Here is a 13,917-nt window from a genome sequence, read left to right on the forward strand (position 1 = left end):
GGCGTAACCCCTTGCCCTGTGCTTAAGGATATAAGAAAGCACAAGTCACTGCACATGTCTTCCTAAAAAAGTAATAAACAAATATACAGAAAACACTGCACAATGTGTCAAGGAATATTAAACACACAAAGATCACGGCCTTTCGCGACAGATTTAAAACCGCTAAGGTCATCTTTAAAATAATGTTTGCTTGCACTTTTCTGACTCATGGTAAAATCACTGAATCAGAAGAAAGCGCTTGCTGTGGCCTTCAACTTGACATGAAGATATATCGACGATGTATTGTCAATTAACAATGATAATTTCCATTCCTATGTCGATACGATATATCCTGAAATAAAAAATTCCACAGACTCTGACATATCTGTTTGATACTTGGATACTTTACTTTGAAATGACGTTAATGGTAACCTAACAACCCAGCTCTATGATAAACGTGACGACTTTAACTTTTCTATCCTCAAATTCACTTATTTATGCTGCAATATACCTTCACCAACAGTACACGGAGTTTATATATCTCAGTTGATTCGATACGCAAGAGCATGCTCTACGTATACACAATTTTTTATACAAGGTAAATAATTGACAAACAAAATGATGAAACAAGAATATCACAGTCTCGTTTAAAGTCACCATTTTGTAAATACTATTGTCGATATAATGACCTTGTCAGCATATACAATTTATCATTGAGTCAAATGCTGAATGACATTTTTCATAGTAATTGTTTAGCCATTATTTTTATCCTTTAACCACCCCTTGCATTGACCTAATAAAGGTAACCCGATAAACAAACGCTTTATCCGGTCAATGTCCTAATAAAGCCTCGTGCTTGTATTCCGACGTTCTACAAGAATTTTGACGTCACGTATATTTTAATGTTTACACTATGGCGTCTTAGTTTCCACTGCAGAGATGTGTCTAAATCGGGTTGAAAATAGTTCATTATGGAGGTCAAATGTAAATATATTTTGCAGGATAAACAAAATACACGGTCACTGTCTTGAAATATAAGCGATCTTTAGGCTCGGATCGAAAACGAAAACGTTTTCTTTTGCTCGCCCAAATATCGCTTAAATTTCATTTTTTTTAGACAGTAACCAAATGTATTTTATATTTACACTGAGTTGACGATGGATTTTCCTGTTATTTTCCGATCATGACAAGGAGCACATGGCGGGTGTAACCGGTCGGCAGGGGATGCTCACTCCTCCATGGCACCTGATCCCGCCTCTGATTTTTCGGAGGTCCGTGTTTTCTCTACTCCTTTTTTGTATTGCTTTATGGACTTTGATATTGAATACTTTTCACTATCTCCATTTAAGAAATAAATAACAAGTTTATAAACTTTAATGGGAATTGAAGTGGGTTGGTCACGTGATCAAATCCTGTGAAGGCCGAAGGCCTTCTCAGAAGATTTGATCACCTACCGACCCACTTCAATTCCCATTGAAGTTTATAAACTTGTTATTTATTACTTATATATACATTTGAGACAGACAATTGAATATTTTCGACTGTGAATTAACTGCACATTAATTGCACTAACTGTCCGTCGTAGATTTTGAAAAATGACGCAAGGTGTACATCGGCTTGAATGGCGGTTACGCTTCGAATTCACCAGGCTAAGGATTTATTTCTAAGGGAATATTATGTGAAAGGCTACTTCTGATCGGTAATAGTGAATAGATTGTTGTCTGGGAATATTTTTATTCGTGAAAACTGATAATCAATGCTGAAAAGACACAAGAAACACGTACGATTCGAAGATCGATGATAAAAAGTTGGAGGAATTTCGGTCGCCAGAAAGGGATGGATGGATCCGATGGATGGAAAAACTTGACCGAGCCAATTAATTTGCATTCAATAGGATTTGATCAAAAACATTCAATCTTCGATTTCATTGAATAAAGGCATATTTATGATGAAAACACGGAGACACTGGCGACAGCTTATTGTTACGACAACTCCGAAGTGTCTGTCTGTCAGCTGTTTGTGGCGTGATTGCAACGTTTGATATTTTCCAAAAGATTTACACATTTATCTTGAGTAGAATTAATGAAATATTATAGTTTTTCTATAGAATTTTAAGTAAATGTCTACCCAAAAAATTAGGATAAACGTTAGAGACTGTGCAACTGACAAAAGTGTCATGAAATTTGTAAACAAACGCTAGTTTTCATGTGTATATTCTCTATGTACACAGGTTAAATCGATAGCCAAAAAAGTATGAAATACTCGTTTTCACTGTAAATAAAATAATGATTATTTTACTCGATTATTTTGTTCATTTTTATACATGAAAAGCAAGAGCAAGTCATTTTATACTGGTAGAGATCATTGCGCCGTGTGATTAGGTCACGTATTGACCTCTGACCTCTGACAAACTTCATACAGAATTGAAAATATTTGTTCTCTGTATGTTTATATAATGTAGAGATACCACAAATGTATATATTATCCTTTATTGCTATATTTGTTATGTATTTGCTTATGAAGACTCTTGGAAGGGAGTGAGTGGTGGTTGCAATTGTTCCTCTTTAGTATTCCTTATATTAAGTTGTCAAGATTTTGATTATGTTCATAGATGGGGAATAAACAGCATTAAACTGCTGAGTTGATTTCGGATTTCCTTCTGGACATCGATAGCTTATTTTCTCATTGGCAAGCGACAAATATCCACAAGTTTTGAGAGGTTAACAGTATTTAAGAAAATATGCTTTGGAAAAAAAATCAAAATCGCTTCCTTTAATTTGTTATTGTCAAAGCCTACGTTTATTTATGAAAAAATGTTTCAAGTGAATGTAACATGTTGTTAATTGTATTTTTGAAAAAAAAAAATAAAACTACGAATAATACACAAATAGTGCATTAAGCCTCCACAAATGCCATGGTATAGTCAGATAACGAAAGAAGTATGCATCAAATATAGACCCGTCAAGCCCCTCAAGATCTGGTAGACGTAATATTCAATCAAACTAAGAGACTGCTCAACAGCAGTGAAAGGCGATTTATGGCATTAATTGTACACATATGATATTGATCTCTGCTTTGAAATAAATCAACAAAAATTAGATAAAGTAGATAAATAATTTTTCTGATTGGCAAATGAATCTTTCATTACGGTTTGATGCAAGTATTATTCCATATCCAAGAATGAATGTCAGAAATAGTTGCTGTCTGTCCAGTATCTTGTAGTCTGGCACACATTGGACATAAAACTCCCTCCCAGCTAAATCCTTCATTCTGATATTTGTCCTTTTCTCGTAGATATTGAGAGTAAAGTGTTTCGTTTGATCCAATTCGGTGGAGGTCCTTCGCTAATTCTGACGGCGAAGAGTAATCTAGAATGTTTATATATGTTCCTTTTGGGATATACTCATGAACATTCTGAGGTCCATTAACAATAGGTATCATTGTCAGGTTATGATTGAAAAAGTTGAACAACTTTTCAGTTGTATAATCTTTACATACTGAGTTCTCAACAGCAAGGTAGAACTTGTATTCTTCCGCGAATTTTTTGTGACAATCTGTTACTCCGGCCGATCTTCTGCCACATTTAAGTTTCCCGCATCTTCCATATACATCAACATTAATAAAGTCCTGAAGTTTTTTTATGTAGACTTCCCGCTTTGAAGACGTTTTACAATTACTGACTGCCCAGGCAACAGTTTTCTTCTTTCTTCGAAATATTTCTGAGTAATTTCGTATTAGAGGAATCTGTCTTTTACTTATTTTTCCATAAAAGAAAAAGAAATCAGAATCTCTTCTATATGTCAGTGTCCAATTGAATTTATCCTTCCATTGTCGGGGTACAGAATACAGAAATGGAGACTCAATTGAAAAGAATGTCCACATTTGTCCCTTTAGTCTGTTTGGAACTTGTGCGGGTAGGCTTTCACCAAAGAAGATAATACTCTTTGAAGAACTATAGTAGTTGTTTTTAGGGTAAACAAAACAACTGTGTTTCAGTGCATGGTGTGGACATTTAGAGGAATCCAAAGTTTTAAATTCCATTGACATCCAAGAGGGCATGTTATAAAATACAATGTTGTACCTAGATTTGTTTTTTGTTTGTTTAACAGTACTGTTTGAATTGCTAGACGTTAGATTAGCCACTTTAATTGCACTTTCTGGAAAGATGAACTTAAATTCCGGGCGGCTTGTCTTGGAATCGTATGATTGGTTTGGATTATACCAGATGTGATAAAATGCATACTGAAGTAGGAAACACAATGCTAGTACCGGTATCACAACTCTACAATGATCCTTCTTTCTCATCTCTGCTTTTCATTCACGATCACTGTAACATCAACTGTCAAAAAGAAATGTCATATTAGTTTTCACTTTCTAATTTTAACTTTTAAGCATAAACATTCTTAATGTTTTATTTTCCATCCCATATTTTATAATACATATATTGTAATTTTTGCTGACATTGCTAATTTCACTTTCTGAGGAGGATATTCTTCAAAATCATAAAGAAATGTCATATAAGTTTTCACTTTCTAATTTCAACTTTTCAGCATAAACATGCTTAATGTTTTATTTTCCATCCCATATCTTTTAATACATATATTGTAATTTTTGCTGACATTGCTAATTTCACTTTCTAAGGAGGATATTCTTCAAAATCATATGACAATTTTTAATATTTTTTATATCCCAAAGAGCAAAAATGATTTTGAACTACCAGATGTATACTAGTATATTGGATTCCGAAACTTCATAAGGATCCTTACAAACAAAGATACATATGGATTCCAGTAAATGTTACACCAAGCCTCTTTCTTTACTCCTCACTAAGATGTTAAACGTAAAAAAGGGAGAAACTCAAGAGTCCTGTGCAACAATATATTCAAGAGGTTGTGTAAATCATATGTGGATGCTTAAAAATTCGACAGAAGTTTAGGAAAATCATAAGATTTTATCAAAGTCAACAGCTTAAAAACTTACGACTTATCAACTTTATACACAGCCATTCCCAACGATAAATTAAAGTCCTGGCTTTTTGATATCATTGGCAGCTGCTTTTTAATAAAAATGAAACTCGTAGATTTAGTTACCTTGTCATTGGTCATTTGCAAAATTATTTTGTTAAAAACATTCTGATGGTACACACAAGTACTCTGAAGTTTACATCATAAGGATACTTGAGTTTCTGATTGACTATATCTTTGTTGTTTTTCGGAGACCAGGTTTTCAAACAATTCATTGAATTTCCCATGGGTTACAATTGCGCCCCTTTATTAGTTGACTTTTTTGTATTCATATGAAGCAGAATTTTTGCAAAATCTTATACGTAAAATGAAGAAAACACTTGCTGTTATTACTGGGATTAATAATCCAGTAATAACAAATAAAGAAAGAAAGCATTTTATTGTTTATATTTATATCTGTTTAAATAATCATTGAAAGTAGGATTAAAAAGATTAATTATTGTATTAATGATGCGAACGTCTTTATACGTTTCATTGATGGAACAGCCACTGATCAAGAAATATGTACAGGCGACATGCCTAATGTAGTTCATGCAGTGATTAACGCAATGGGTTTTCTTAAGAAATAATGGAGAAAATATTCAGTGGATGTAAATATATGATGATCATGACGATGCCAGTATGAACTATTTATTTATCAAAATTATAAATTTGCATTACACGTGATCTTAGAGTATAAATTTTATAATTTAAAGCTAGCAAACCAAATCATACTTGATCCCTGGGTTCACCGTCATAAAACTTTGAAAATTCTCAAAAAAAATTCTCAACTTCAGTCTTGAGAATTACTCAGCTGAGAATTTGAGAATGAAAGAGTTTAATGAACTTTTATTTTGCTCAACTTTTTATGACGGCCGCTGAGTCTGAGAATTTTGGATTTGAGAAAATTCTTAGACTTGAGAGCATTCTCAGACTTAAGTATGTTTTATGAACGGACCCTGATCATATTTTAGCACGAAAAAGTAGACAATCTTATATAATCAGGTTTGTGAAAGCAACAGTTCCTTTTCCTGCTAAATACATTTTGTTCTCATTACAGGGACTTTAAGAAAGCTTTATTCGAAAGATATCAATATGTTTGACGAATGCCGACATCGTATATGATACAATATATTTTATTTTCCACAGAAAAATTCAAGTTCCATTTCAAATCAAGTACATTTAACTGTTCTTAAATCGTTAAATTCTTCAAATATTTCAGTAGTCTAGAATTAGAAGGCATGTTTGCCGACAAAAAGATAGACGCGCTAATTAGCGAAAATGTCACGTGATTGCATTAAATCTTCTGGTAAATTGAGTGATACACAGTTGGGTGTGTAATAAATTATAGAATACACACAAATGTCTTTAGATATCTGTTAAATTGACAGGAAAGATAATCACGTATTTGCATTCTATAAACCAAGTACCATATTTTGTAAGATGCACATAGGGAGTATTCAATAAAAGTTTAAGCAAGGCAACAAATAGCACAGGTTTTTTATGAGCTGGAGGCTGTAATAGAACATTGCCAATAGCAAAAACTGCATGTAGGTTTTTTCCAAATTTTAACAAAGAAAATTCCAAATACTGTTTCACTTGTTTCTCTTGCGTTTCTTTTTCCTTTCAGTATATTTATTATAGTAAGCCAATTTAAACTCTAACTATAGTTAACTTTTGCTGTGATATCATTTGACATATATTTTACTAGATAGACGGTAATTGTAATCTAAAAACCAAGCATTATGTGAATGTTCTCTATGGGTCAAATTTGAAAAAAAATAAAATAGAAGATTATAAACACAAAAAAGTATTGGGAGTCCTTGGTACACTGAATTTTAGTTCTTCTCACACTAAAAGTCTATTTATGTTCATTGTCAAAAAAAAAAAAAAAAAAAGATTAGCATTTTGCTAAACTGGTATCAGATATATTCATATATCACCATATCCGATAATACTCTGTGAACCGTATACCTTATACCTATAAAAATATTATTTGTTTTTTAAAGCGCATTAACTTGGTCCCAAATGTTATGCACTTTGAAATAAATTTAAATTGGGTATTTTTTTTTTAAATGCGTTGTAACAAAGCACCCACCGACCATGTCCTTATAGATCTGGTAAGTCCGTTTAGATCTGTGAGTAATATTCAGCCAAAATTAGAGTTAACTACACCAGCAGTTAAAAGTGATTTATTGTATTATTGTATGTATACGTATGATATTGAACACTGTTCATAAATAAAGTCACATAAATCATAAAAAATGTAGATAAATAACTTTGCTAATTGGCAAATGAATCTTTCATGACGGTTTGATGCAAGTATTATTCCATATCCAAGAATGAATGTCAGAAATAGTTCCAGTCTGTCTACTGTCTTGTAGTCTAGCACACATTGGACATAAAGCTTCCTCCCAGTAAGATCTATCTCCCCGATACTTGTCTCTCTCTTGTAAATACTGAGAGTAAAGTGTTTCGTTTGATCCAATTCGGTGGAGGTCCTTCGCTAATTCCGAAGGGGAAGAATAATCTAGAATGTTTATATATGTTCCTTTTGGGATATACTCATGAACATTCTGAGGTCCATTAACAATAGGTATCATTGTTAGGTTATGAAAGAAAAAGTTGAACAACTTTTCAGTTGTATAATATTTACATACTGAGTTCTCAACAGCAAAATAGAACTTGTATTCTTCCGCGAATTTTTTGTGACAATCGGTCACTCCGGCCGAAGTCCTGCCACATTTGAGCTTCCCGCATCGACCATATACATCAACATTAATATATTCCTGAAGTTTTTTGATGTAGTCTTCCCGCTTTGAAGACGTTTTACAATTACTGACTGCCCAGGCAACAGTTTTCTTCTTTTTTCGAAATATTTCTGAGTAATTTCGTATTAGAGGAATCTGTCTTTTACTTATTTTTCCATACAAGATGGAGAAATCAGAATCCCTTCTATATGTCAGTGTCCAATTGAATTTATCCTTCCATTGTCGGGGTACAGAATACAGAAATGGAGACTCAATTGAAAAGAATGTCCACATTTGTCCCTTTTGTCTGTTTGGAACTTGTGCGGGTAGTTTTTCTCCATAGAAGATAACACTCTTTGAAGAACTATAGTAATTGTTTTTAGGGTAAACAAAACATTTGTGTTTCAATGCATGATGTGGACATTTAGAGGAATCCAAAGTTTTAAATTCCATTGACATCCAAGAGGGCATGTTATAAAATACAATGTTGTACCTAGGTTTGACATCAGTTTGTTTAACAGCACTGTTTGATTTGCTAGACATTTGATTAACCGCTTTGATTTTACTATCTCTTTCTGGTACGATGAACTTTAATTCCGGGCGGCTCATCTTGGAATCGTGTGATTGGTTTGGATCATACCAGATGTGATAAAATGCATACTGAAGTAGGAAACACAAGGCTAGTACCGGTATCACGACTCTAAAATGATCTTTTCTCATCTCTGCTTTTCATTCAAGGTCACTGTAACCACATCAACTGTAAAAAAGAAAGTTCATATTAGTTTTTAATTTTTAAGCATAAAAAACTTAATATTTTACTTCCTATCGAATATTCAAAACTTATCAAAAATTAAATCTTTTCATGCAAGAATTTTCATTATATACCTCTCAATGTGCTTCAAGGTTCTTTGAAGTTTTCAGAAAGGTCTAATTAAAATGCGAAATTTTTACCCCGTAAAAGCTTTTTAAAACTACATATATCAAGAAATTGATGTTTATTTTAATCCATACCAATTTTATTACTATACCATTATTTTAATAATACCATAGATACCAATGTTTATTAACATACTTTTGTATTAGAAGTGATTTATATATGGAACTTTGCAATGAAAGGATAATCTTTATGCACTTTGCATTGTAAAATGATATGATCAACGTAAATAAACGAAATTAAAGTACATTATATGAATAAAAATTGTGGAATTTCCTCAAAAGCCTGGATACCTATGATTTTTATTTTTAAAATTTGTCAATTGATCAAATTTGAATTTGAAAAGGCATGGCAGGTGTTTTTATTTACAATTCCTGAAAATATATTTGAGATTTACTAATTTTCTCTATATAATATGATTAACTTGAAAGATGAAGTTTGAAGAATTGTTATGGGTAAAAACAAGTTACTTTGAAAATTCAGAGACATTTTTGTGAGCATTTTCAATCAGTCAATGCTTGATTTTCAGAACCTGAGGATCGGAGTATCTTAATTATTATATTTTTTCACTAAACGAAGCATTTTGTCTTGGAACTTTTTGATTCTCAGGGAAAATAATGAAGTTTTACTTCAATATAGGTTTAAAAATTCAATATTTTATTTTTTGATGAAAACACACATTAACAAAAGTCAAAATGTGGTTAATCAAGACTAAATTTCAAATTTTGTCATAAAAATTTATTTCCTGCAGTATCAATTCCAATGTAAATATTACATTAATTTCCAAACATCATTTTGCAAATATTTTGTGTGTTAAAGCTCAAGAATTATTACAAATAATTCAATGCTATGTAATTGAAAAATTTAAATATATGAACAAAAACTATTCCTGACAACATATCTCAATAATTTGATCATTGACCGCATATAATATTAATTCCATTAGATAAGGGCAACAAAAGTAATCAGAGGTTATAAATAATTTAGAGATCGTATCATTCAGATTGTTGTAATACTCGATTAAACTTGGGGGAAAAATAGAAATATGACAGAGGAAGTTCGACCTCTTATAATTAAATAGTTAATTGCCCAAACTCTATTTGTTTATTTATATGAAACAACGTTGTTCCGTTCATATAATGTTTTATTTTTCGAGAAATACTCAGTGGTTACTAGTACGTGAAGTAAATATTTAGAATTGAAATTTCACACAAAAATGATGGGTGTACAATTTGCAAAATGTTGTTTTTTTTTCGTTTTTATCAGCGGAATTTTTTGTCACCTGAGTAAAGGTATTTCTTAAAGTTTATATGAAAGGCAGCTAATTTTTAATTGAAATATTAGCATTTTTTAAAGAATTATCAAATTCAGGATAATATCTTTAAACATATAGCTCAAATCAATAATCCAAAATCCAAAATCTTAGCTCATTGGAAGACAAAAAATCACACTCAAAAATTGTCAGAATTCATGACTCAAAACCATCTCTCGGTAACAAAGTACTTGGTTTTTTTTCCCAAGATATTCTAAATACATATCATACCACCTTTTATGCTTTAAAAATGTGTTTTCCCAGAAATGAGCAAAGAAGTATGTGGAGATAACAGACGGCTCCATGTCGCGAACCAAACATGGACCTCCAAAACATCAAAGGTGTGATCAGGAGCCATGGGGGAGTGATAAATTGTATTTTGCTGACAAAGTCATTGTATCGGCTTTAGAATTTACGAAATGATGATTTTAAACGAGTATGCTGATATTCTTGTCTCATCAACTATTTTGTCAATAACTTACCTCGTTTTAGAATTTGTCCATACGTAGAACACGCTCTGCAGTATCGAATAAACTGAGAGATATAAACTCCGTGACAAAGATATATTGCTGCATTAGTAAGGGAAGTTGACGATTGAAAAGTTAAAGTCGTCAGGTTCATCATTAAGCTTTGTTGTTAGATAACCATACACGTCTTTTTTTCATGTAAAAGATCCAAATATGAAAGAGTTGTGTCAGACCTTACCGATCGATCATTATTCCAAAGAGAGTAAGAACATTATAAAATTCATATTTTTTGTTATGTTCAATATAGTATTTTACGCGTTTATGAATCACAGAGTTCTTAAAGGAGAAAAAAGGACAAAAACTAAAAACAAACAATAAAAGAAACACTGCTTTTTGGACGCCAAAGCATTAACATGTTCTAAAGACCCAGGGTTGTTATCCTTGAATTGATATAAGATAGAGAGTGCTCTTTTTAATGTTTTTTTTTTAAATCTTATTTTTGTAAAATAAAGAACCATTTTTGATTACATAGCAACTACAGCTATTTGGATATAAAAACACCATAAATTTGGAGAGTAACCTTTTCAAACATTTACTTAAAAATAAATTCCTTATTTTCTTCTTAAGAGAAAGTTGATAACTTTGTGCCAATTTGTTCTCTTAAAATAGTTTGACTAGATGAAGGAATGATACGATTTAAATGCTTTTAATAATATGTAAGATAGAAACCGAGAAAATATTTGAATATTTTCATTTTTATTGTTTATTTCAATGGAACTGTTCTCAATTTGTCAGATAATTCACTTAATTCAGTGTGTCGCCGATTAATCCCGTACATGAATAAGTCTTGACATTTATGTACGGAAATTGGTTTAAGGGAAAATGAAGTCTATTGCTATAACACAGAAAAGGATTTAATCCAAGAAAATGATGTAAAATTTTCGTTGGAGGAAACCTACCCTAGAAATTATTTTCTCAATAAATTCCAACTTTAGAGTCAGTTTTCCTGGGGTAAAGATTTATGAGAGAACAGCTTACTTTTCAAAACCGGAACTAATTATCTCAACTTAATATATGTATGAACCTTGGGTTTCATTTTGGAAAAAAAAAATGAAATATCGCTATATACGATAGGAAAATGACATTTGAAATTACATAGATCTGATAAAAATTATGAAAAAAAAATATGCTGCAAATAATAGAGAATATAAATCTTTGATCTGGTAAAATTGAACGCTTGCTTAAATTCACAAAATAGAGAGAAAATGGCTTATTCTAAGTTAATGCAATTGTTGCATTCAGTCATTTTCACTCTTCAGACACATATGTTAATTCAAAAACGTTGTAAATAGTTATATAATACTTGCAACAGATTTACCCAGTGAACCTACTTAAAGACGGAATCAACCAGGAAAATAAATAACAAAACAGTAATGAAGAAAAACCGCCATCCCGAGGGTAACGATGACGGCAAAAACTCACAGTCCACAAAACCAAAATATTGGTAATTCGACCGTAAGATTTTGTTCTTAATTTTAGAACAATCTGAAATAATACATATCACGTGGTCAAATAATCAGTTATATACGACAGAAAACAAGAATCAAACCTGTGGAAGATATATATCCAAAGTATTCTTTTCCGCAAGCAACTAGAGTATTATCAAAAGTGTAGCAATCTCCAAAGTTAAACTTAAAAAAATTATTCAGGAATACTAAAATTACACTGAATACGGAAATGTTTAACAACTACACACTTGAGTGAATTGAAAATTCAATTTACTGTACAGCATGTTTACTGGTTGTTAATATTATGTAGGATACACGATACAACTTAAGCTAAAATGCGGTTTTATTAAGAACATACAACGGAAATAATTCAATGTATTCCATGCTCAGAACATTTTGCTGAGTGCGATAAGCATGATAAAGAAAAGAAATTAAGATTTTACAGTTTACCAAAATACGAATCAAAATCACCCTTTTAACCACGGGGACTATTATATAAGACTGTTTAATACAAAACTTTTAAAGTCGTAAATAAATATTAATGTGTATACTTATATTTTTACATGTGGAAAACTGTAATTTAATAATGGAATAAATGTTATTCAGTGAGTGTCACAATGTGAAGGAATATCAAAATATCTTTTCGAAGTGTGACAAGTGTCAAAAGTACTATAAATCTCTTAATTCCCCTTCTAATATCGGGACTGTTGTAAAAAAAAATATTACTTCTTTGCCTGTTATGAGAAGAGAGGGAGGGGAAGGGAGTAAATTAATCTTTTCGACAGAAAATAAAACATCCAAAAAAAAATCCAAATATGTCAATAGAATCTAGATAGATTACATGATCAGTAAGTACTGGTCCTTTCTGACAAAGCAGGTAAAAACATTGTCTTAGTTCTTAGTTTGCAAGGCTCATTATATAAATTGTATTTCAGAAGAACTTGGATTTAATTCTAATATAATTTGGTAATCCAACTTATAGTTCACTTTCTAAGGAGGATATTTTTCAAAATCATATGTCAGTTTTGAATATTTTTGATATCTCAAAAAGCAAAAATGATTTTGAACTTCCACACTAGTATGTATATTGGATTCCAAAACTTCACCCTTACAAAGAAAGATGCATAGCGGATTCCAGAAAATGTACAACCAAGCCTCTTTCTCTACTCCTCAATAAGAAATTAAAAGTAGTGAGGGAGAAACTCAAGAGTCCTGTGCAACAATATATTCAAGAAGTGATGTAAATTAGATGTGGATACTTAAAAATTCCAAGGGACTTTTGGACAATTTGAAATAATAAGATTTTACCAAACACAACAGCTTAAAAACGTACGACTTTTCAACTTAATACACAACCATTCCCAGCGAAAAATTAAAGTCCAGGCTTTTCGATATCATTGACAGCAATTTTTCAACAAAAAATGGAATTCTTCACTCAGTTGTGTTTTTAATAATTTATACAAGAGGTTAAGCAAAAACAAGCTTCGAATAGCCAGAATTGTCTTGTCTCATTATCAGGAAATTAGTGGATATAAATTTATTTACCTTGTCATTGCTTATTTGCAAAATCATTTTGTTAAAAAAATTCTGATAGTACACACAAGTACTCAGACGTTGACATCAAAAAGATGCTTTAATTTCTGATTGACAATATCTATGTTGTTTTTGGACAACAGGTCTTCCAACAAACTATTCGAATTTCCATGGGTACCAATTTCGCCCCGTTATTAGCAGACCTGTTTTTGCATTCACAAATAGAAATTGTGCAAAATATTATTTGTAAAAAGAAGAAAACACTTGATGTGGCCTTCAGCTCGACATTTAGATGTATCGACGTCGTTTTGTCAATTAACAATTGTAATGTCCATTCTTATATCGATACGATGTATCTTGGTGAGCTTGAGATAAAAGATACCACAGAGTCTGACACATTTGTTTCATATTTGGATATTTTACTTGAAAAA

The 13,917-nt window shown here is 31.6% G+C and overlaps 2 protein-coding genes across 2 annotated transcripts; both read right to left on the minus strand.

Moving 5' to 3' along the window:
* Positions 1-2,995: 2,995 nt before the first annotated feature.
* On the minus strand, positions 2,996-4,348 carry LOC134260328 (4-galactosyl-N-acetylglucosaminide 3-alpha-L-fucosyltransferase 9-like). Its single transcript, XM_062742893.1, has one exon. The coding sequence runs from the start codon at positions 4,282-4,284 to the stop codon at positions 3,124-3,126; it is 1,161 nt and encodes a 386-aa protein (XP_062598877.1). The 5' UTR covers positions 4,285-4,348; the 3' UTR covers positions 2,996-3,123.
* Positions 4,349-7,159: 2,811 nt separating this feature from the next.
* On the minus strand, positions 7,160-12,249 carry LOC134260336 (4-galactosyl-N-acetylglucosaminide 3-alpha-L-fucosyltransferase 9-like). The gene is made up of 2 exons (XM_062742900.1): positions 12,055-12,249; positions 7,160-8,489 (listed from the first exon to the last, which is right to left on the minus strand). The coding sequence occupies exon 2, from the start codon at positions 8,450-8,452 to the stop codon at positions 7,286-7,288; it is 1,167 nt and encodes a 388-aa protein (XP_062598884.1). The 5' UTR covers positions 8,453-8,489; positions 12,055-12,249; the 3' UTR covers positions 7,160-7,285.
* Positions 12,250-13,917: the final 1,668 nt, after the last annotated feature.

Source organism: Saccostrea cucullata, unplaced genomic scaffold (assembly GCF_032062105.1).
Source record: "Saccostrea cucullata isolate Sc308-1 unplaced genomic scaffold, CSIRO_AGI_Scuc_v1 ctg1195, whole genome shotgun sequence".
Classification (NCBI taxonomy): Eukaryota; Metazoa; Mollusca; class Bivalvia; order Ostreida; family Ostreidae; genus Saccostrea; species Saccostrea cuccullata.